Source organism: Ambystoma mexicanum, chromosome 10 (assembly GCF_040938575.1).
Source record: "Ambystoma mexicanum isolate Mex_15411 chromosome 10, UKY_AmexF1_1, whole genome shotgun sequence".
In the NCBI taxonomy this organism is placed as follows: domain Eukaryota; kingdom Metazoa; phylum Chordata; class Amphibia; order Caudata; family Ambystomatidae; genus Ambystoma; species Ambystoma mexicanum.
In genome coordinates, this window is record NC_090932.1 from 1264912978 (window position 1) to 1264936835 (window position 23858).

The following is a 23858-nucleotide window of genomic DNA, read 5'->3' on the forward strand; positions in this document are numbered from 1 at the left end:
AAGTAATTTAGACAGATTCTTCTGCAGGAAATCAATTGGGTTATCTTTCTCTACATTCTCAGGAATTCCAGCTATCAGAAGGTTGTTTCTCCTTGAAAAATGTTCCTGCTCAGAGATCTTCAAAGTGAGCTTCTCATTTAGTGCCATCAGTTCTCTCACTTGATCACTCACTCTTTGTGTCTTATCATCCACTCTATTTAGAGGCGATTCCGTTGTATCAACTCTCAACAATAGTTCCATAAACTTTTCTTCTGTGGTGAACAGCTTGGTTTTGATCTCAGCTCCAATAGTCTGTCATCTCTGCTTTCATTCCAAGTGCCATTTTTTCTACTCGCTTTTGTCTCTTGGCTGGTTGGGTTGTCTCGGGGTTGCCAGGTGTCAACATTTTTAAGGTGAATGGGAGTCAGTCTTGGGCACAGGAGCACACCTCTCAAGCTGCCATCTCTGGAGCCGACAGTTCTAAAATTCTTGTATTTTTACAATTGCACACATCACCTTACAGTAAAGTGCAATTAGGGTACTTTGTATCCTTACACATGTTTACCTAATGGCTTTTTGGTAATGTTGACAATGTGCCCAAGACATGCAGGTGGCAGCTGTGTGATTTTTCTTGTGCACTTTCGCATTTACCACAACTGGCTACTAAAAAGGTGGCTAGTGCCCTAAAATGGTCAAGCCATAAGATTTTAACTTATTCTTTGGCCTTCTTCCTGCCTTCTCCAGTCAGGAAATGCCATAACCCTTTTCCCGGTGAAAGCTGCTGCTGCTTTCACAGGCAAGTAGGCTGTGTGTGAGAACCTGACGAGTGGGCTGGGGACTGGCTGGTACCAGCCAACATCCTCTGGCGCTCAAATGTTCATTGCTGGACAGATGTGATGGGCTGTTGCATATCCTTGCCATTGGTGGGTCCGGGCTAACACCCACCCTGAATCTTGGATAACAAGGAGGGCTTGTGCAGCTTTTCCACAGAACATCGTTGGAACCAAGACTTCTATGAAGAAGAGAAGTCTGCAGACTCCAGAGATTGTCCCAGTGAACCCTGGCTCCACTGTTGGAGCTTCGACCCGTGGACTAGTGGGGACAACCAGTCTCAACCCCCTGATCACGGATTCACACCTTGGAACCCTTCGGAAGTGTCCCTAAACCACCCAGTGGACGGACAAGCTCCTTTTTGGGCTACTGCACTGCGCCATCACCGCTCCAAAGCCTTGGGACTCACAGAATCTTCAGAGTATGCCACAAGTCCCCTGCCTTCACAATGTCAGCCTTCCCACAAGAAGGGAAGCTGAGCTGGGGCTGCTTCTGTATTCACCACTGGAAGATCACTCGTCATCCTTGATCAGGGTGACCTCTGCTGCAACCATCCTTCTGCAATCCAAAGGGTGTCCTGCAGGGTCTGTACTGCCAAGGTCATCTTTTCTTCATTTGGGGGTCTTCAAGAAGTTCCCTGGAACCGTCCAGTGAGAATCATGACCAGCTCCCGAAACACAAAAAGTGACCTGCACTAGCGACCCCTAGGCTCCCCTCACCCGAACCAAGGACAGACTATTGGAGCCCCAGCGAATTCCGGAAGACCTGCAGTGTCACCTGGAAGAATCAGAGTGTGGGGGTAAGTGAGCAAACCAGTTTCTGTCACTTCTGCCCCCCCCCTCCCAAATCCGATAGGGTAAAATTGGACGGAGCAGAGCTCTTGTACCAGAACTCTCGCTGGCCTGGCCCTTGGTTGTCGAACCTGGGCTAAAGATCCTTACATAGGACTTTCTTTGGGAACAGGATTGAGTGGGGTACTGATCTAATTTGAAGTACAAACTTACCTTAAAGAACTTTTCAATCCCCAAATCCCACTGCATCAGGTCTGAAATAACTTGCCTCAAGAAACTATAGTGAGAACCTGTGACATTTTGGGCACACGGCCCATACATCTTAGGGCTGGACTATAAGATAGAGGGAACTGTGCTTGTGATTTAACCTTCTTATCTAACTGTTTTTCCTGCATATAATTAATCACCTATTGCCTACTGGTATTTAATGAACAGGACATCTTACTTCTAAGGGTAAATATATATATATATATGTGATATATGGTGTTTGATGACCTCACCTGTGATTGATTGGTTTATGCTTAGTGTGTTCAGAAAAGGCCTAACAAATAATTGTATTTTTGATACTAACTTGAAATGTCATGGAAAACAGTTCAGTGTCAAAGCAGGCAAAGCAAAAAACGACAAATGGTTATAGTAAGACAGTCACATTTAACACCAAGTAAAACTGGCATTCTAAAACCACACAATTCTCATCGCATTTTTATTATCAAACAGAACATTTGTTTATTCATGAGGTCAGAAAGATACAAAAACCGAACATTTTTGCAAATTTCCTAAGTGCATATTTTGATTTAACAAGTGCATACTTCAACAAAAGTAAAAATCCACTGTGAATGAGGAGTTTTTGGATAAGCTACATCCCCTACAGAACTACCCTGCACAAGTCCTCTTCCTTATTGGGCCATGTTCACGCTGCTTGGAGAAGTTCTGCATCTCCCGGTAAGGAGAAAATGCCTGTCCCAACTACAGAATAGATTATCAGGCCAGCAACATTACAAAGGCGGTCGTGCTTGTCGTAGTAAATAAGGGAAAGAGCCTCTCCGTGGACATGATCTTACTACAAAAGTCCCAAGAGCACAAACTCTGGCTGATCAGATTGCATGGAAGGCACTGGAAATGTCCCTTTTTTCCTTTAATAAAAACAATGCTTGTACTGTCAGAATGAACAACGCCCACTTTGCTAATCACCAGTCACAGTAATACACCACATTCTAACTCAGTCCCGCCCAGTCTTCTCCTGCATTTAATCAATAATCAGCTCTGGGAATAGAGGATATCAGGGATTCGTAGGAAGGTGCCCCGCGGCTCACTAGTGCACTCAGCAAGCACAGTCAGGATGTCAGAAGGTGTTAGCATTAAGGCAACATTTCAACACAGAGCTGCTCTCTATACCCCCCCCAAACCTCCCCCAAGGTTGCATGCAGATTAACCCATGGACATGCTCCAGGCGTAGGGGTCATGAGAACCCCAGTTCCTTTACCTTGACGTAGAAGGCCCGATAACCCCAGCTGTCCTGCTTATTTGGTTTAGCCTCTTACATTTAAGGCGTCACGTTGTTCACGGTAGTGGTGCCACCTTTGGTAATTTTAAAGTCCTTCCTAGTATTCTAATGGTCATGCATTATTTCAGAGATCCCTTGCACCAATCTCAGGTGCAAAAGTCAAGCAAATCCTTTGTAGTCGCACCAGCAATGCTCCCAAAGGCTCTTGAACTGTCTAGCAGAGCGTAAACCTGTGTGAAGAGAGCACATACACATGAAGAAGCCTTTAGGGCAACTGTGCCCTCAGGAACAGATACATTGGTGCTGGCATGGAAAAGAGTCTCAGTGCCACCACAGAACTTCCACAGGGTCGAACTGCCAAACGTCAGGATGGCCCATGTGCAGCAGAAAACTGAAGGGAGACGTGCTCCACTGGAACGGAGGGAGGTCATCCCAGGTGGGCCCACTCACGGCTATCATTCCAAAGACCTGGGCCAGCTGAAAGCTTGTAACCTGGGGACGAGACAGCAAACAATAGGCAGGTCAGAAGCAGAAGAAAGTGTGTGGGAAGAGCAAACATTGCACAACATCATAGGTTCACACTTGAGGAATACAGGATTCTCCAAAATGGGAAACAAATCATTGGCTCCAATGCCACTTTTTTCTCCCAAACAAACCCCCATTTCAATGAAAGATCTTGCAAGCTTACTCTCCATGGCCAAAGAGTCCTCACAACAGCTGTTGAATCTGAATGGAACATTGGAGTCGCTGATTGTTCAAAAAACCTGATGCTTTATAGTCAACCATTTCCAATCTGGCTAAAGCTCATAGACTGCATTGTGATGGGAGGAAGAAAGCCAGAAACGTGCAAATCTCCTGGTGGATCTCACATTATAGGACCTTGCCCGTTCTGACTTGAGCTAATTTGCCAATGACCACAAGAACTGGAAGGTTAAGCAGAGCTGGTGACCATAGGGACTTACTTGGGCAATGGTGGGACGTCTTCTAGGCAGCAAAGGAGTTAGTGGCATTGGCAGGTATAGTGGTGCAGTGCTCCGAAGTCCTGGCAGAATAAATGATGATGTGCAGCAACATGGGAGTGAGGAGGAAGGTAGAATACCAACATGGAATAAAAATGTTTGCATGAAACATTGAAAGGGTTACTGGTGCACTTCAAGGTACCAGTTGTCAAGGAACATAGTTGGCAAAGTATCTCTTAGAAGTCTCAGAATATGATTCACAGAGGCTCTCAAGTGGACACTGTGGGATGCAGTTACAAAACCAGGACACCCATCTTTGGATTTATATATTTAATCAGAGGGCTGCTCAATAGCATATTACAAACAACTGACCAAATGCTTGCTGGAGGCTGGCATTGCACACGGACAAATCAGACTATTTACCCAATGCCCTCGAGTGACAAATGTTAATGTTAAAGAACATTTGTACCACGCACTATCACCACCGGAGTGATGTGCTGTTGGCAGCCTCAGCCCAGTGGGTCCGTTGGCTGGGCCTGGGGTGTTTGCGGCCAGTAGTTGTGTACTGTTGTGCGAGTCCATGTGTGTTTTGTTGTTGCAGTGTAGTAAAGTTTGTGCGGTTTGTTGTGCTGTAGGTTTGTGTTTGAAGTTTGAGAGGTGTATGCAGAGGGGGAAATTGTTAGTGGAATTGGTTAGTTTGCATCTCTATCCTGAATTGACTTATTGAGCTTGCGTAATCTCTCTAGATGGGGCGCGGGGGCACCCTGCGCCTCTGTCCTGATCTGGGCCTGTCTGGCATTCAAGGTCCCTTTCACATCTCGCTCCCACCTCCACCAGCCTCCCTCACAACCGCACCTGTCCTCCCTTCCCACTTATATGGCCAGTGCAGCTGCCAGTGTTCACAACTCAGTGTGGTCATTGGCAATATCCCGACAATTCCACAACACTGTGGTACCTAGTAGCAACGAAGGGGCGAGTGAAGATGTTGGATGGGATTAGCTGGGGTTGTAGACTCCGTCTCCATGGGTGTCGCCTGTGTTCCACTCTACCCGGCGTCCCCCACCCAGGTGCCATGGGTGCTTCTCAGTCGGTTCTGGGTGCTGGTCAGTGTCCTTTCGGGTTTAGTCATTCTTTTTTCCTCTGGTTCGGTTTTCAGTTTGAGTCTGTGGTGTTGAAGAGCCAGGATTTTAGTAATTTTCAGAATTTTAGGTGATCTTTGGTGTTTCGTATTTCTTATGGGATGTTCCAGGTTTTTGCGGCTAAGTCGTAGAAGGAGGTGCCTCCAAGTTTTTTCTTAAGGTATGGTTTTAATTCCAGGCGGATTTCGTTGCTTGACCCGAGGAGTCTCGTTGGCTTGTAGATTGTTATTTTCTTTTGTAGGAATTCTGCTACTGTCCACACATTGCCCTGTGCATTATGCATATTGCTTTGAAATGCGATGTTTTACTGGGAGCCAGTGTAGTGTTTTTAGGTCAGGAGTGATGTGGTCTCTTCTGGATAGTTTGAGGAGTCGTCTGGCTGCTGTATTTTGGATCCATTGTAATTTCTTCAGGAGGTATTCCGAGGTAGAGGCTGTTTGAATAGTCGATTCTCGACATGATGAGGGCGACGATAGTGAGTTTTTTTGTTTGTGAAGGAGAGGAAAGGTAGGATTCTTCTTGCTGTGTGGAGGAAGAAACATTTCTTGACTTTCTTGTGGTTCTAAGGTTAGGGTGTTGTCCATCAGGACTCCCAGATTTTTTACTACCTTAGATGGTGAGGTTTCCATTTCCGTTGGCCACGGGATGGCGGTTTCGTTCTCTTGGTCTTTGGATATGATCATGATTTCTGTTTCTTCTGGGTTGATTTTCAGGTTGTTGGCATTCATCCAGTTGAAACCTGGGGCCCCAATGAGGAGCACATGAGGTGACCCTATTGTGCATATCACAGGAGGCTGGGGGGGGGGGGTGGAGGTAGATGGAATGCACCAGCTGGGAGTAATGGTACACCACGTGTGTCGGACAAGAAGAGTTGAAGTATGCCTCTGGATTTATCTGGAACCATGCAATCAGGAACCAGTGAGGAGAGGGCATACAGGGCAAAGATGAGGAATGGTTATCCTCTAGAAACACATGAGGTGAAGGAAAGACAGCGTGAAGAAAAGAACTTGCCAATCAGGACAGACTGAAGAAAAGAACCTGCCAAGCAAGCGCTCTATTTTAACGCTCCAATGAGATGCCAAGTATCCAATAGGCAGAAAGAACCAGCTAATACTTAAAAAAAGAAAGAAAAAAAAACACTAAGAGCAACAACTAATTGTCAACATCAGATTCACAAACAGAGCGATTCTGGCCTTTACCTTCAAGGGCAATAGGAATTAGGCTAACAGGGCAACGTAGGGTGCTCCCACCCCACATTTCTAAAAACCAAGGGGCTTTGCTCAGGCAACACCATCCACAATTCCACCCTAACCTCTGAATAATTGTGATTGCAACCAACAACCAGAACTCTGCCTTAACACCACTAGCCTGCTGGCAGCCTTGGCAACAACACAAAGACCCTGATAGCACATCATTAACTCAACCCCTCCATTGTCACTCATGTTCACAATGTGCTCAAAACAAATGGTATCGGAGAAGACAGCAGTTAGGCCTCTGTCTTAGCTTGAATAAGAATCTCTATTTGGCTAGTAGGAAATGCAGTCTTCATGTTGGCAAGTCACTGAGCTCCAAGTAATGCAATGGATGGTTAATGATAAATCGTGTGTGTTGATGGCATGTTTAGTGGTGAATGTCTACTTTATAAGTGCACCTACAAGGAATGTAGGGGGTAAGGGTCTATGCAGCCGAAGAGCTTCTATGCTGGTTTGTATAGACTGCCTGGAGCTTGAAGATTACCAGTCACGTTACAAGTTGTGTTGCATTAAAAGTATTTTATTCTACGCACATCAACACCATAGTGGTCTTCTAATGCCCAAGCCTCATCTGGATGGCCCATTGTACCCTTGCCAGTAGTAAACCAGACTGTATGGTAGAGGTCAACCAGACTGGGTGTAAATATTATAGTGATCACAGAGGTGCCAGCAGCTTCCAGCACCAAGGCAGGAAACCCTTGTGGTAAACAGTCCAGAAAACTGTTCCAGCATGGAAGGCTCGATACAGGAGATGGAGGCTGCTGGAATCCAAGGAGCATAAAACCCAAATCGGGTCTATGTCCAAACCACTACACCTAGTCAGTACAGCCAGGTGAGTGTTAAATCGGGAGGAAAACCTCCTTCAACAGGTAGGAAGACCTTCTTCCAAAGTTCAGAATAGAGCACCAAGAAAGAGCTGCAACTAGGTGGAGCTCAAGTATCATTGCCAAAAGCCACTGGCCAAAGACCAGTCGCCAATCACCAGCAGGCAGGTCAGATGACCAACGTTTGGGGGAAATTCCTGTTTTAAGAAACTTTCCCTCCATATTCTATGGACCCCCAAACCTTTTGCCGTTTTGTGACCTAGTCATACTTTTTTACAGATACATGAAGCCTTTACCTTCACTTTCCTGGCCTTTTTCTCATTTTGTCATGGTGAAACTGGTCAGTCCTTCAGACGATCAGTAGTGGGAAACTAGGTTTCCCTTTAGCCTCTTACTTTTTACCCGTTTTGGTAACTTTTCGAACAGTGCACACAGCACCTTGCAATGCAGTACATTGGGATACTTTTGTATCACACTAGACTTTTTGCATAGGGATTTTTTTTGTTACTTTTATGTGTGCCAAAAGACGAGCTGGCGGCAGCAGTTACATTTTTACAGTATTTTTAATGTGCACATTCGCATTTGCCATGTTCGGCTACTAAACATGGCTAGTGCTCAGAAACAGCCATGCCACAAGGTTTTTTGCTTGATCTTTGGCTATATTGTTCTTGGCCTTCTCCTGACTTCTCAGGAAATCCCTACTATGATCATCCATTTGTCCGGGAAAGCCAGTGCTTTTGTGGGCTAGTGCATGCCATTTGTGTGTGGACACAGGAATTGGGTGGGACTGTCTGGTCCCAGTTCACAAACGGAGGTGCCTAAAAGTCTAGTGTGCATGCATGAGTGAAACCCAGAGTTGTTCCTGATTGGACCACTACCAGCTGATTGAGTGGTGCAGATTCTGGATATTGGAGGGCTGAGTTTGATCACTCACCTGAATTTAGGATAAGAGGAGTCCTACAGCCATTCCAGTAGATCAGCATTGGAGCCAAGTATCCCGTGCATCCAACTGAAGACCCGTGGATGACTCCTGAAGAGGCCAGGTGACTTTTCCTGCAACTGTCCCAGGGAAGCCCTGCTGGACTACCTGATCTGAGAAGGACCTGTGCAGTGCTAGAGCCCTTGTACTAGTGGGCCCAACCACTCTTGAATTGTCTCTGAACCACACAGTGGACCGACCAGCTCTGAATTTGGGCTAGCGTGCCAGAAGCGTTGCAGTTTCGGGAGTTGGGGCCGGTATACCAAGCAATAGTTTCATAGAATCTCACCTGTTGGTAGACTCTAGGAAAGCTTCTCTAACACCAGTGCTACAGCTGGTGGGATTGAGTTGTGTTGTATTACATTGACTCTTGGTTGTACCTGTGTCCAGAGAACCCATCCACAAGGCGGGTTCTACCTAACCTGTAATTACTAAATAACTAACATGTAAAACTATAAAGCAGAGGCTCTGATCAATCTTACAGTAGATAAACTTAAAGATTTTATATGATAATGGCATTTGTAACGCGCCTATACACAAGTGTTTCAAGGCGCGATGAGGCAAGGAAGGGGGGAACAGAGGGAGGACAGAGACAACGATCTTACTAGGCCAAGTGACATTGAGATTGCGCAAGTGCAAGGGACGGGGGGGGCGCAAGAGACATAGGCCTCAATTGTAAAGGAAAGAAAAGTAAATTGATCCAAAGCTTATTGGATCACTAAACCATTGTGAGTAGACCTGTAAACCCTATTCCTGATATAAATGTGTGAAGAGGATATGAGACAAAGCAAAACCCTTTGTCCTCATCTTCCAAGAGGTGAAGAATCTGAAGAGGACGACATCGGAATGCTTAGTGGTCCACCCCAAGCTCTTCCAGCCCCACCTCTACCTTGTCCTAACATGACACCAGAAGTGGTTCTGGAAATTGAAAAGATGACAACTAGAATTCAGAAAGCTGGAGAAGCAATCAGAAATGAGGAAAAAGAAACTTAGGAAAGCTCTTCAACTCAGAGAAAAGGAGATGCAGCATGAGCATGAAATGAAAAAGTTGTCCCTCGACTCATCTTACCTTTCTGAGCCCTCTTAGTCTGATACCTATAGGTTCAGGAAGCCTTGTCTCCATGGATGGGGTGCATGTTTATGATGTGAAAATGTATATTCATAGTGGCTGTCATGGGGTTGAATAATGCTGATGGGGGTAGATTCCGAGTTGGTTATGTTCGCTCTCATTACCAGGTTTGGGAAGACCGCTTCCCAATACCTAAAAAGGTTTAGGGACCTCAAGAAGAAAGATGGTGTGTTATGGGCAACTTGGGTGTGTGTGTGAGCCTGAAAAGCTTAAATGGGTGGATCGAGGAGCATAAAGTGAGCACTTATGAGGGTACAAAATGTTTTGTCATGCTAGAAAGCCTTTTTGATGCCTGTTGCGCAGAGCTGAGGCAGCACCTGGCTGACTCTAAAGAACTTGACCCTAAGAAGGTAGCACTAGCTGCTGACTTGTGGGTAGCCAACAGGGCCTCTCACAAGGTTTCTGGGGCTCCTCATAAGGAGGGGAAAGGAATAAGAAAGCTGGGAAATATAATTGCACAAATCTACCACCAAAAGAGGCCCACAAACACCACAAGGGTAAATTCCCCCATAAACCTCATAGTGCTAGTGAAATCTCTGGAGCCAAACCAGATAGTGGTTACCAGAAACACCCATTCCAAAAGACATTTGGCAAATGTGTGGTTTGTGGGTCGGGTGATCATGTGAAAGGAGATCCCAGATCTAAGAGTAAACCTTCAGGGATCCCATCAGTCTCCTTAGCATTCACCCAAGTGTGGGAAGCTCCTATGACAGGTGCAGTCTTTCACCCTCAAGCTGAAGAACACATCAGTGTTGAAGCTAGAGTTTGTGTCCCTGGGACTGTGGGAACACCACAACATAGGTTTACAACTCCATCCCTGATAATAAAGAATATTATAAGGACAGTACTTTTAAACGGTCAGGATACCCTTGCCATCAGAGACACTGGGGAAAGCATAACTGTGGTAGATGAAAGGTTCTTCAAACCAGAGGATGTGGCTAAGGCATCCAAAAGGCCCACCAAGATAGCAGCAGGCCCTATCCAAATGTGTCCCATAATGCCAGCTACCATTCAGTACAACTATATGACTGCCAGGATTATTGTCAGTGTTCAGTCTGAAGTGTCTTGTAGGGTATTGTTTGGAAATAACTTGAAGGCCCTGGATGTAGTCACCAGCACACCAAAGCCCCCTTCTAAGAAGAGGAAGCTTACTAGAAAAGCCAGTGAGGCAACCTTAAGAGACCTCCCCATTGAGACCAAGGACAAATCCAGAGTCTCAAAAGAAAAGAGGGGCCTCAAGCCCAGACCTTCATCAAAGAAAGGCGTTCCCATTAAAGAAAATCTTCAGGTCACCACAGTGACCCTCCCTGCGACTGAGGCAGAGTTGGTGGAGGAAGAATCCCCTGAAAATCCACCTACTGTTTAAACAGAAGTGGAGGAGATTCCACCCTGTCTAGAGGATCTGATCTGGATCCTAAGGACCATCCTGAGCTGCAAACTGCTTGCAAATGGTGTACCCGCTAGGACACATTTAGCAAGGGACAGAGTGTCCCTTTATTGAAGGTCTGCATTAGCAGGCAGCTTTCATGGCAAGAGCCAGGGAAGCATAGACTCTGCTGGTAGGATGATCCCCTCTACAGTGAGCATATGGAATCTACTGCAGGAGACCTCAAGAGACTGGTGGTCCCCCAGGAGATAAGATAAACATTTCTGCATTTATCCCATGTAGTCCATCTGGCTGGTCATTTGAGTCCCAAAAGGACCAAAGGGAGACTCCCTGTATTTCTAGTGGGCCAAGATGGGTGCAGAAGTAGACAGGCATGAAGAAGCTGCCACACTTGCCAATTGCCTGCCAAGAGCGGAACCAAGAATGTGGCACCCTTAGTGCCCCTCACAGTTGTGGGAGTCCCTTTTGAGCCGGTGGGAATTGGTGGTGTTGATTCCCTAGACCCTACAACCTCTTCAGGCAACTGGTTTATCCTGGTTGTAGTGGACCATACAACTAGATACCCTGTGGCCATACCTATGTGAACCGTTACTGCTCAGGCAGTTGTTAAGGCCCTACTTGGTATTTTTACCAGAGTAGGGTTTCCTAAGGAGGTAGTATCCAACAAGGGAGCACATTTCATGTCCCACTACATGCAAGCCATGTGGAAAACCTGTGCAGTCACCTACACATTGCCAACATCCTACCATCCCTAAACGAATGGGTTGGTGTGGAGGTTTAACAGAAACATGAAGAGCACGATGGGTACTTAAGAGGAACCTTGGATCTTCTACTGCCATGCCTTCTTCTTGCTTTCAGAGAGGTGCCCTCAAGCTACAGTGGGCTTAATAGAGCAGCTCCAAGGGGCTAAATAGTCATCCAGTTAGAGGCCACTTGGTCCTGATAAAGGAAGGGCCGGAGTGTTCCATACGCAAAGCCAGCACCAATTACTGACTATGTGCTAAGCCTCAGAAGACGGCACACATGACTGAAGCTTCAGAAAACCTGAAGGCTGGTCAAGCATTGGCATGACCAGAAAGCTAACATGGTGGAGTTTACTCCAGACCAGCTAGGTCTAGTTATGGTCCTCATAAAGCAGAGTTTTACAGGACAAGTGCACAGGACCCTTTAAGAATGTAGTTAAGCTTGGGGATGTCAACTATCTGGTGGACTGGAGCAACCCCAAGGAGGCCCGTAGGGCCTTTCACACAAACTACCTGAAGTCGTATGTCCCCTGCCCAGAGAAAGGAGCTTTGCTTATAGCTCCTGACCAACAAGGAGAGTGGACCTTATCAGATCTTTTAAAAAGGACCTCCTATAGACCCATCTGAAGGATGAGTTCAACTCTCTTCTAATCTGACACTGCAGCAACAGCAGCAGTACAAGTCTCTGTTAAGTCAGTTTGCCCCCCTTTTCTCAAGGACACCAGGCTTCACCCATTGGGGTCAACAGGACATTGACACTTGTGACAGTGTGCCTGTGAAAAGCAGAGGCTACAGAATGTCAGACCATGTGAGTAATCAGATCAAAGAGGTCAACAAAATGCTTGAACTTGGGGGTATTGACCACTCCACAAGTCCATGGACTAGTCCAGTCGTACTCGTACCAAAAACAGGGACTAAACAATTAAGATTCTGCGTGGACTATAGGGCCCTGAATTCAATTACCAAGACTGATACCAATCCTTCCAAGAACTGATGAACCGGTGGATACGCTTCCATCAGCTAAATTCCTCAGTACATATGACTCTACAATGGTTATTTGCAGATTGCCATGACAGACCATGCCAAGGAGAAAACCACTTTTTCTACCCCAGAAGGCCTGTATCAATTTAAGGTTATGCCTTTTGAACTGAAAAATGCACCTGCCACTTTCCAAAGAATGGTAAATCATATTCTGAATGGGTTAGAGAACTTCTGCATGGCATGCTTGGATGACATTGCAGTTTTCAGCCCCACTTGGGAAAAACACTTTCTCCATCTTGAACATGTGTTGCAGGCTATTCTCCAGCCAATCTGACAAAGGTAAGCAAATGTTAAATTGGTCAGAGTAAAGTGGCCTACCTTGCGCAGGAGGTAGGCAGGGGTGAGATCAAGCCCCTGACTAGCAAAGTACAAGCTGTACAAGACTGGGCCACCTCTACCACTCAAACATAAGTGTGAAATCCTAATAAAAATCCTAGGAAGGCTCTCACATGAGTGTGAAATCCTAATAAATCCTAATAAAGTGAGGTTCCTGAAGCAGAAGGCAAGACAACCACTGGAACAGAAGATCCAAAGTACACGACGACCAGAGACACCTGCAGCCCCTTCCAGCCACCGCAAAGAGACCACTCACTGCTGTCCTGACCCTGTTTTCGAAGCGACAGAGGAGCTCCAAAGAGGACGACTCATTCCCTTTGAATGGTGAGAACAACTAGCCATAAGACAACCCCCAGAATGAGCCACCTGTAAGGAAAGCATGGTATCAAAGTAAGAAAGAAAAAAGTGATCCCAGTTCAAGGGTGTTTAATGAACTTTATCAGGGTTGTGAAAAACGCCCATCTAAACCTAAAATCGAAGATGGGAGCAAGCTACGACCATCAAATAATAATAATACCGTCCTAGTGGAGTCTAGTCAAATAATAAAGGGCCTATACTAAAAAACCTATTGCCAATCCTTACCGCTATGGTGCAAAATAGTGTGGGATAATGTTCACAAAAAACAATAGAAGTGTTCACAAAATGATAAGTCAGGATGTTTAGGCTGTGGGCCTCCCTTCCCCACGTTTTTAACATGGGACAAGGCGGGTCACTCAAGCACAGCATACTCCTGGGCATCTTTGGCACAAGGTCACAGTTTCCTTCACCAACATCAGGGTCCTCTGCACCCAAGTCTCTTTGTGCAAAGCCTCTTGCGTCCGAGGACCCGATGTACCATATACACCAAAGAAAAGTTCCTTTCTCAATGTTCATGGTCTCAGCTAGACCGGATTTTTGACATGGGCTATACCTGCATGCTAATGGCAGAGGCGATGTGCAATGGGTCTTCAAATAGTGTATGAAAGCAGATGCGTGCGGGTGGATGGCCATGCCTGCAGCTATCTTTCATTGACATGGAGTGCGATACATACCAGTGTCTCCTGGCTGATTTCTTGGTTTAGTAGACGTGGCACAGATTCCGATCTGTGGTCTGCTGCAGTTGCTCTCCGTCGATCAGTGCATTCTATGAGAGGTTCATTGTTGCCTGAGCCTATCTGACGGGGGGGTTAAATAACCCAGTGCGGCGTGGGGTCGACTGATTGCGGAGCGTGGGGGATAAAGCCACGTCTTTAGGGCTTTCTAGAAGGCAAGGTTATCCTCAAAGTGGCGGATGCTAATGGCAATTGCGTTCCAGATTGAGGGAACTTAGATTGAGAAGGAGGATCCCCTATTCTGGTCTATTTGAAGGGAGGGATGACAAGGATGAGTGCAGAGCCTGATTGCGGGCCTCTATTGGGTTGGTAACGGGTAAACTTGTGTTGAAGGTATTCTGGGAATGTTTTGTGCAGGCCATAGTGGGTGATGCACTTGGCTTTGAAAGTGGACCATCGTCCGACAGGGTGCCAGTGGAGTACACGAAGGGCGGGTGTGATGTGCTCTCTGCTGATTTTTCAGCATCAAAGGACAGCCCAAATGTAGATTCTTTTGCATGGAACTCTTTCCAAATTACACGTAACAGTGTCTTCGTATTGTGTTTTTCCCTTTTCCGCCGTACAAAAGCATTCTGGAAATATTATGCTATTGTTGATTCATGATGGCCAGAGTCTGAGACAGGATTTTCACTCAAATATTCAGGTCTACTTTAATAAAGGAAATGGATCTAAAATTGGAGTAAGGTTTGCAATCCCTGTCAGAACCATTATTACTGCTTGACGTACAATGTAACTTCAAAGAACAGCAACAAATTAAATACAACAAACATGTGTTTGGTGTACACTGAAAAGGCCTGACATTTGAGGAAAGGAGGATGCCATTTTGTGTAATGCACTCCACTTTGTTTATTTCATTCTGAAATTGGATGCAGGGAAATTGATACATTTGAAAGGGGAGACATTAAAGTGCCTCTGTCTCCAGACAGGATCAATTGAACAAATATTTCAAAATATCATAGAACACTTTTCAGGAATGAAACAAAAACACGTTAATTTAACAAAAAATAGGTTTTCTTTGTCTCAAGTTGCAAACCCTTTTATGGTCCAAGAAACATATATTAGTTTGTTGCTGTTCTGTGAAGTGATCACTTGTGTTACAATGAAAGTGTTGCATAGGTGTGTACCTGTAATGTATTAGATTTCTAGACAATGCAACGATGCAAATAGAAATGTGACACTTAACCCGGATGGTATCAGGAATTGTAGGAGTTCTGCTGTAATAGGAGAGTCATTAAAAACATCCCCCAAATCCGTGCCTACCATTTTTATCTTTTAAAGGACATTTACTAAGAAATCTGTGTTGAACCACTACACTGCAGAATAACTTAAAGCATTATAAACCAGACAAATTACTCTAAAAAAAGCTTAGATATATGCACGCCAATGCAACGGTTAAGAATGTTTTCCAGTTGGCACCTTTCCTCCATTTGCTTAATTGGAGCCATTAGTATCATGCAGTTGTGCCAAATATTTTAAACACCAAACGTACAGCGCTTAGGGTAGGTGGTGCAGGAGTTTAGAAGGCAATTGGACATTTCAGAGACAAAAAGGTGTAGGAGTAGTGCTATTCTGGCGAATTGGCCCTGGTTGTCCATGATCAAGTTTCTCCATTAGATCATTAGTCTTTCTGCTTCCATGTTCTTAACTGGACTTAAACACGTTTGAAGCAAAGACGAATGCACATGGCAGATGACACTTCTAATAGGGTCAATGTATTAACTCCTATTGCCTCTGGCAAAGCTATTTTGGACTACAAATTACTTGTGCTTGGATAATGGTTCAAGATTTAAAAACTAAGTATTCTGGTCTTGGCACGGCTATAACAGATTTATTCCTTTCTGGCAGTACCATTGGAAGTCCCGCTCAACATTTGAGTTTTTTTTTTATAGCTAGTGCCATTGTTTCCATAGACTTACTTCGAAAGCCCATTTTCTCCTTAAGTTGTAACCATGATCCATTGCGTCACAAACCTTCAAGTGGCGAAGAAAACACAGTAACAAGTAAAGAAAGGCAACTACTTAACTTCTTAAAATCGCTCCTCTGCTCCCACTCCCCAGACTGCAACACTTTATAGATCTTTGCGCTGTGTTGCAGATTAAATAGCACACTCCATGCCAGCCAAAGTAGATCGAAAGCACACAAGGAGAGAACGGGGCTGAATATGTCCATTTGTGCCAATCAAGACTGCAACACTTACCACCTACATGTATGCACAATTTGAATACTAAAGTTGTAGGTAATACATTTTGCGATTTTACTCATCTATTCGTGTGCTGAACCTGATGCTTTCTTGCAATTTTACAGTATATGTGTGTACTCGCCTGTGTGGTCCTCTGTTCCTTAACAGACTTTGCACTTGTTAACTATACTTTACACCAAGCCTAGCCCCGCCTCGCTGCTCAGTCACTCTACCTTTTGAGAACTTGTGGTTGCACTTTTAAACTGGCTCTCAGAACAACTCACCATAGAAGTCCTGGAAAAACCCTAATATACCCTGGCCCAGCGGCAGTTTCCAAGTCTCACCTTCATGTCTGTGCCCCCGTGCTGCCTCTGACGAAGTGCACCAAATGGGTATGTTCCATTTGCAGGGTTGAGGTCGGACCTGGCAGAGATGGCGTTCTCACCATTTTGAGGCGGGTCGCAGCCCTGGCACCGGGACATGGGATCAATGTGGAAGTTGTTATACCTGGCGAGATAAACAAAGACGGTCATTAAAACTAGAGGAGTTGAATAGCGTTAAAGAAGCCAGGTAGCTTGGCAGAGCTACAACGGCTACAGTTACGAAGCGTCACAAGACTCTGGTAGAGATTCAGTATTTTGCAGCTTATTCTAGCGACGCGGTACAAGCAAAACTCACAGCCGCACCACAAACACTCTTCCATTTCCTTTAGTGGATCAAACAAAAGCAGGTTTCCTTGCCCCCACCACCAACTCTCCTGTGATAGCCCCACCTGCTTTTGAGGAGCTCCATCAATCCGTTACCCTCGTTAAGCCCCTCCAACTTTCCCCATCATTTGACACGGTTTCTTGCTTCGTCCTCGTCCGTGCCTTGAAACACTGGTTTATAGGCGCGTTGTAAATGCCAGATCATATCATTTCTCCTCCTATCCCAGGTGGAGCCGTTTTGTGATCTGTCATTTATAAAGCGCCTATACACAAGTGTTTCATGGTTGCTCCAGGGTTACCTCCTATGCCTCTTATTTCCTATTAGAATCCATTTCTGGATCTGGTGTCATTCTTTTTTTCTTTAAAAAAAGGCAAATGAAAGTTTGCAAACCACCTTGATCTCTCTGTAGTGCCAGCGGGGGCAAGTGACGCCCATCCAAACGTGCCCTCATTGATGGTATGTAATAGCCAATGTCAATAGTATGCACAATCTGTTTGAGTACAGCCTCTTGAATATACACATTTATAAGTCATAGAAAAGTCTTTAAACAGCTCAGCTAGAGGTTTGTAGTTTCAACTCATTGGTGGGCAAATGGATCTGAAGATGGTGTTAAATTGGTGGGGGTTGCATAAGGTTTATGGTGAAGATGCTGGACACATTTAAGGAAAATTACTTTATCAAAACTCTTAATGTCAGGAATATGAACAGCATATGTAGGAGTCTACAGTAAACGAATGCTGCAAAATTAGGTGGCTTTTGCCAAGGATTGGATTTCCGAAGCAGATCTAGTTCTTGCACAATGAACAAAAAAAGTGTATTTTAAAAACTTAGAAAAGCCCACCTTGGGCGAATAGGTGTTACATTACTACACATGGGTTTGGTAAAATGGCCTACAGCCAGGCTTCGTCCAAGTAGAGCGGAGGGCTCTAGAGAGGTACAAAGAACTTCAAGCATACACTTAGTCCAAGAGAACATGAATAAACTTAGAATGTATATTTTAAAAAAATGGTTCTTTAATATATACACGAAGGCACACGGTTATAGTACTTACTTGAAAGTTACACAGTAAAACAATAGAACACTAGCAATAATCTTAGAAAAGTAAACCACAGTTGTGGTCACATTAGAATAGTTTTTCAGTAACAAATCACATAGCAAAACCATCTGAAACACATATGCAAACTTTTCCAAACTCTTCACGTTTAGTAACTTTGTTCCAGCCTGTCTTAAAGAGTCAAACCCTATTTTAGTAGAGTTTCACAATGTTCAGAGGGGGTGATTGCCAATGCAGCCTCCCAATCTGAACTGGTTTCAGTCAGTCACACTGCAGGACAGAGGCGTTTCAGTCAACCCCCCCAACCGCCCTACTTCCGGTCCTGCCAATCACTCCATGACCCTCCACAGCTTTCCTTAGAAACCAGAGAATCCTCCCCCACCCAGAAAAGTAAAAGACGACTTCAGAAAGGACAAGTCACCTTGTTCAGGGCTTAAAAAAGTACAGTCACCATTTTAGGTAAATGGTGACCCTTGTGTCACCTAGTACAGCTGCGAAGACAGCCTGCGACAAAAATCCACAAAAAGTCATACAAAAAGGTACACTGCCACTAGCCTGAACAAATAGCTTGTCACAGTAACCAACATGTTACTGGAGAGTCGAGAAAAGGGATACACTGGATCCCCTCGGCACCCTACATAAGGTGGGGTGTGCTGATATTGAAAAAGAAAATACAGATAGGATAAAAAAGTATCCCCCCTGCCGTGGTAACTGAGTTATGTTAGAATGGATTTCTAAACTCTGCTCTAGTGAACAGATGTTTAGGAGGCCACCCTTGTTAGTGAAACAGGGAACACTTCTGTGAAGTTAGCCAGGACAATTCAATGTAGCTTGGAGAGCAGTCAAGGCCAAGTCTTCGGAGTAGTTGGGGGGATCTGAGGTTTTGGATGAGCACACAAAGTAGGAAGACCATAATTACTCTTAGACAGTAGTGTATAAAACATATACAGTTTATTAGGCCCAGAACAGACAATTGAATAATGACAAACTCAGTAATATCACTTATTAAAACACACACTATATAAAATACATGTACAATCACTTTTCGGTCAATGCAGTAAAGTGCGGTTTCCCCGACAAAACCTGTCGGGGAGGGGTGGGAAGCAGACAACTTTAATACATTGGCCAACTCCAGAGTCGAATATCCCAAACTGAAAAAGTCTAGCCCTATGAAGATTGGAGCCTTGTGCTTAGTGTGAGCTTTGTGCGTAAAAACGCTCAGTGATGCGTAAAGCTTACAAAGGACAATATTCAATAGTAAGGATAAGTTAGCAAGAGGTTTCTGGAGTGTGGAAATTCGGCTCAGAGAGTCAGAGGAGACTCTGCTGCGGAGAACATAGCTGTCCCCAAATATCGGACGGATTTAGAAGCAAGAGCCACCCTTGGCAAGGACCACAAAGGATCCTTTGGCTGTAAAACCAGGTTGGATGAACTAGGGGCCACCAGTAAGTGGTACGATTACTGACCACACTTAGCTCACTTCGGGTCCAAACTTGGCAGGCTTGAAGATGGTCACCTGGAGTACGAAATCCCCCTCCTTGGTTAAGTGCCCAGACGCTGCGGGTGCAGATGCAGGTCCGGTTTACAACTGGAGCCGGATCGCTCGTCGCGAATGCAGGACAAAGGAAGCACTGATGCAGCTGGTCTCATGACACTTTAAGAAAGGCGGGAAAGTCACCAGCAGCATCTGCCATTGTCACACAGTGACGCAGGGGCATCCAAGTCTCGCGTTCTGATGCACGCTCCTCTCTTATGCCAAAAAGCAGCAGGGTTGATGAAAAATTGTGTGAGGAAAGGCTTTGCAGGGCGAACTAGGACTTCCCCAAAGCACAAGGCAAAACTCGAAGCAACGCTCCAACGCAGGTGCCAAGGTACAAGCTGGTCAGTCCACTGGAGGGCACAGGGACACTTCCGAGAAGGCTTGTTTGCAGTGCAACAAGGAGGAGTTGAGAGTGCTTGGTTCCACCACTCCAAGGGGTTTAAGCACCTTTGCAGGACTTCAGAGATTGAGCACAAAGCAGGGCTCTATCGGGACAACAGTGGGGTCAGGGTGCCAAACCTTCTCTCTGCGATTCTGGATAGTCCTTGTATCTGCTTTGCTTCTGTGGATACTTGGCTCCGTGTATAGGTCGATTCGGACCTATGGGTGATCTGCGGGTCTGCACTCAGGCTCCCTCCTCATATCCCAAAGTCCGGTGAGTGCTTGCACCGAGCTGGCCAATGAGGATATCTGCCCCTCCCATGCATGCCAGCTGTGCTCCAATCAGGGACCACTGCGGCTCTCAAGCACACCAGACTTCCTGGCACCAGTAGTGTGGTTTGGGACCAGATAGGCTGAGCCCACTTCCTGGGTACCCACACACGGAACATGCATTAGCCCGCCAAAAGCAATTGCTTCCATCAGTGAATGCATGCCCAAATAAGGACGCCTGAAGTCACAAGGACCAGGAGGAAGGCCCAAGGGCAAAATGGCCAAAGGAGAAGACACGGCCATGACGTCCACTAGCCAAAGTCATGAACCAAACGCGGTAAGTGCGGTATGGCCCGGTAAAGAAATGTAAAAACACATGAAAAATCTTCTACTGCCACCAGTCTACTCCTAGGCATATTGTCCAGTTACCAAAATAACTTTTTTTTCATTTATCTAGGGTCCAAAAACGCAAGGACCCCAGTGCGCAGTACAGTAATGTACTTTGCACACTGAAATTAAGTTGTCAAAAGTGACAACAAAGTCATAAGACTAAGAGAAACACGTTTCTTAGTACTGACTGTCTGAAGGACAAGTCAGTTTCCCCAGAATGATGATCCAAAGCCCAGTGGAGTGCAGCTGAAGGCTGTGCTCCACTGGCAAAAGTCAAGACAAGAGGCTGAAACAAAAGCAAACATTTGGGGGGGGTCCACAAAAAGGAGGTAAAATAGCAGTAAGTGAAATTCTACCCAAGGAGTTAACCAAGGGAAAATAGACAAAGTGGAAGCTGTACGAGTTCCCAGCAACACTGCACAGAAAGTGTTGTGTGCTGCTTTAGAAAAATGTAGATGCCAGAAACGTTGGAGGAAAGTATCACTCCAAAAAGGAGGTAAACATTTTTTTTTTTAAAAAAGGGTTCCCAAAACCAGAATAAAAAGGAACGAGTGTGGAAAAAGGTTCCCACTCACTCAGGACAACTAGTCGAAAATCCAGTGGTCCAGCAAAATGTTCTGATGGACTCTCAGGTTGAGAGAATTTCACACAAGGGAAATCTACTCCAACAGCAGGTTAACTCACAGATAAAGAAATGTCCAGCCAAATCCGAGGCAGATAATCAATAAGCTCACAAGCCATTTGGCCCTCCAGGTGAGTGCTTTAAATACCATACAAAACATATCTTTTATTCTTAGATACAAGGCCAAACAGTGAAGGCTTTAAGATGAATTCGCAACAGGAGATCTAGCACCTGAACGCTTCCTGTGGCCAGGGTGTGAGAGGTCACTACATATATCACAGTGTGCAAGCCACAAGGCATACATGGACACAGAGGTCGTCCCCTTACCTCATGAGCCGGATCATGGACTCCATGTCGTGAACCAGTGTGTGATTCCTTCGGAAAATCTGGGCGCGTGGGTTTCTGTCATAGCTGAACCAGTCTCCATACTGCCTGACGAGGTCTTGCCCCCCGCTTGCATTAAAAATGTCTGGAAAGTAACTGTGGGAGCAAGCAGAGAAAGAACTAAGATGAGGAAAGGTGCTTGGGGAAGAAAGAAATCGATGGGAATGGAAAGAGAAAAGGAACAGCCAAGAATGGGAGGGTAACAGAAAAGAAAGGAAAAAGCTTAGTGGTTATGTGAACAGGAGGACAACTATCTGGATGGTTCTGGAAAGAGGAGGGGATCAATCAATTGAAATATGAAGATGGGATGGGAAGATAAATACAGAAGACCAAAAGAAGGCTATGAGAAATGGGAATAACTAAAAGGAAATTGAGGGGAGAGGACAGGTGGAAAGAAAATGGATTGGGAATAAGAATATAAAATCAGGAAAGAAGAAATGACAACTAGAAGAAATAAAAGTGGTGGGAAGATAAGTAAGAACAGAAGAAAAAAAGAAGGGGAATGAAAACAAAATGTGGGTCGAGATGGGATCTGGAACAATGTAATGATGGGGGAAGGGAAGAAAATTGAGAGAATGAAAGGAGACCATGATGACAGGTGGTGAAGAGAATACAGAAAGGAACAACTCATCCACATTCACCCACACACATTTATAGCCACACCCATACACATCCACACTCCAACTCTCAGCAACTCTTGAACATCGCTAAACACTCCCATGCACACTAACATAGTGACCACATTCACCCATGGTACCTCTTACACCCACCAACTCACATATTCACCATGCCAACACCACTTTAATCAACCCACACCAAATGATACATTTATCTCACAGTCCACTTCCTTTCATTCACTCGGCCCTCCCATCATTATCATTCCAAACACCTAAAAAGAGATGGCAACAAAAGTTTAGAATGAACATTTGAGAGTCTGGTTTAGGGGGCCTATATAAGGTCAAGCACAAGCCCCAGGGAACCCTGTCCATTCTTATTTCTAGAATGGTGCATTTACTTGTGGCATGAAAACAATAATGCAGGCATTATTGATTTCTCATCATACAAGTAATAGCATACACCTGCCCATACTCCAAATGGGAGGGCAATCAAGGAATCAGTCGCATCACCCAGCCACCCGGAACTAGGCTCCCTTACAGCAGGCCGAATGCCGAGTATAACCCTTCGGCCCTTAGTAGATGAAAGCCAATTCCCTCCCCTTAGTAGGTGCTGCATACTGACCAACCTACACCTACGCAAACCTGAAGGCTAGGAACCTACTCCCTTACAAGAGCATCCAGTGCCCCTCCCCCTCAAAATTCTGAAGAAGTCCTAGACCTCCGTAGACTGAATTCTGAGCCCCTCATTACACTCTCAAAGTGGAACCCTTGCTCATTAGTGCAGCATGAATGTGGCCTGCAGTCCATGAATGAGGCTAAATCATGAGATCATCGCTATGCAAAAGGCTGAACTGTTCCCTACACAAGAGGCTCAAGGCAGAACCTCTTCCCGTCACAAGCGCCTGCATAGCGGATTTTCATTTGATTTTGAAAATAGCCCTTCAAGCTGGATAGTTACAAGCTTTAAGTAAGGCATGTGACCACATTGAGCAGCACAGGCCCCACATACACAAAACTAGTATTGGTGGAGCATCTACTTCAGAGCAAGAACCTAGTTGGCCAAAGCTTAGCACCGGAAATTGAATCATCTGAGGGACTCAGATTGGACAGCATCAAGTCACCAGACCTTTGAATGTAATGGAAGGATGCACAGCACCTGAAGCCAACTCAGCCGAGCTTCCTGCCAACAACGTGAGGGATATCATTGGGGTGGAGAAACAGAGGAGACATAACAATATCCCGAATTAATGCAGAAAGCACTGAATGTGTGTCAAAATGTGACTTGCTGGCTATGTGTAAAGCGAAGATAACAAAAAAAAAAAAAAAGAAAAAAGACCGAGATAAGCTGCGACTACAGGCCTGTTTAACCTACCCATCGCAACGCAAAAAACCTCTGTCATTGAAAATATCATCTGTTCAGGTGTTGTGATCTTGACTTTAGTCTTGTGATTTTGTAATCTTTATTCACAAGGATGAACTGCATGCATCACCACACATCAAGCGGTAGTAGCTACAGGTCAGTGCAGATGAGGGAGACGTAGCCCTAGATTGCTCAGTATACACTGTGCAGTAGACTCCCAAACCTCCACGAGGTCCAAAAACAAGTCTTCCATGTCTCTCAAGGACCGCATCCACAATTACCTTGTGCGAGTATGCAGAAACCCAGTCATGCATCTATCTGTCCGGTCAATCTGTCTCTGAACCTAATTATTTGGCTTTATTTTCAA

The 23858-nt window shown here is 45.2% G+C and overlaps 1 protein-coding gene across 1 annotated transcript in view; it reads right to left on the bottom strand.

Annotated features, from left to right (window-relative positions):
• Positions 1-2290: 2290 nt before the first annotated feature.
• The window catches only part of PLBD2 (phospholipase B domain containing 2), a 212580-nt gene continuing 191012 nt past the window's right edge, over positions 2291-23858 (bottom strand). Inside the window, exons 10-12 of the mRNA XM_069619232.1 lie at positions 21458-21610; positions 16510-16672; positions 2291-3597 (exon numbers count right to left, since the gene is read on the bottom strand). Coding sequence (XP_069475333.1) covers positions 3427-3597; positions 16510-16672; positions 21458-21610 — 487 coding nt within the window. The 3' untranslated portion in view covers positions 2291-3426. The remainder of the gene's footprint in view (positions 3598-16509; positions 16673-21457; positions 21611-23858) is intronic.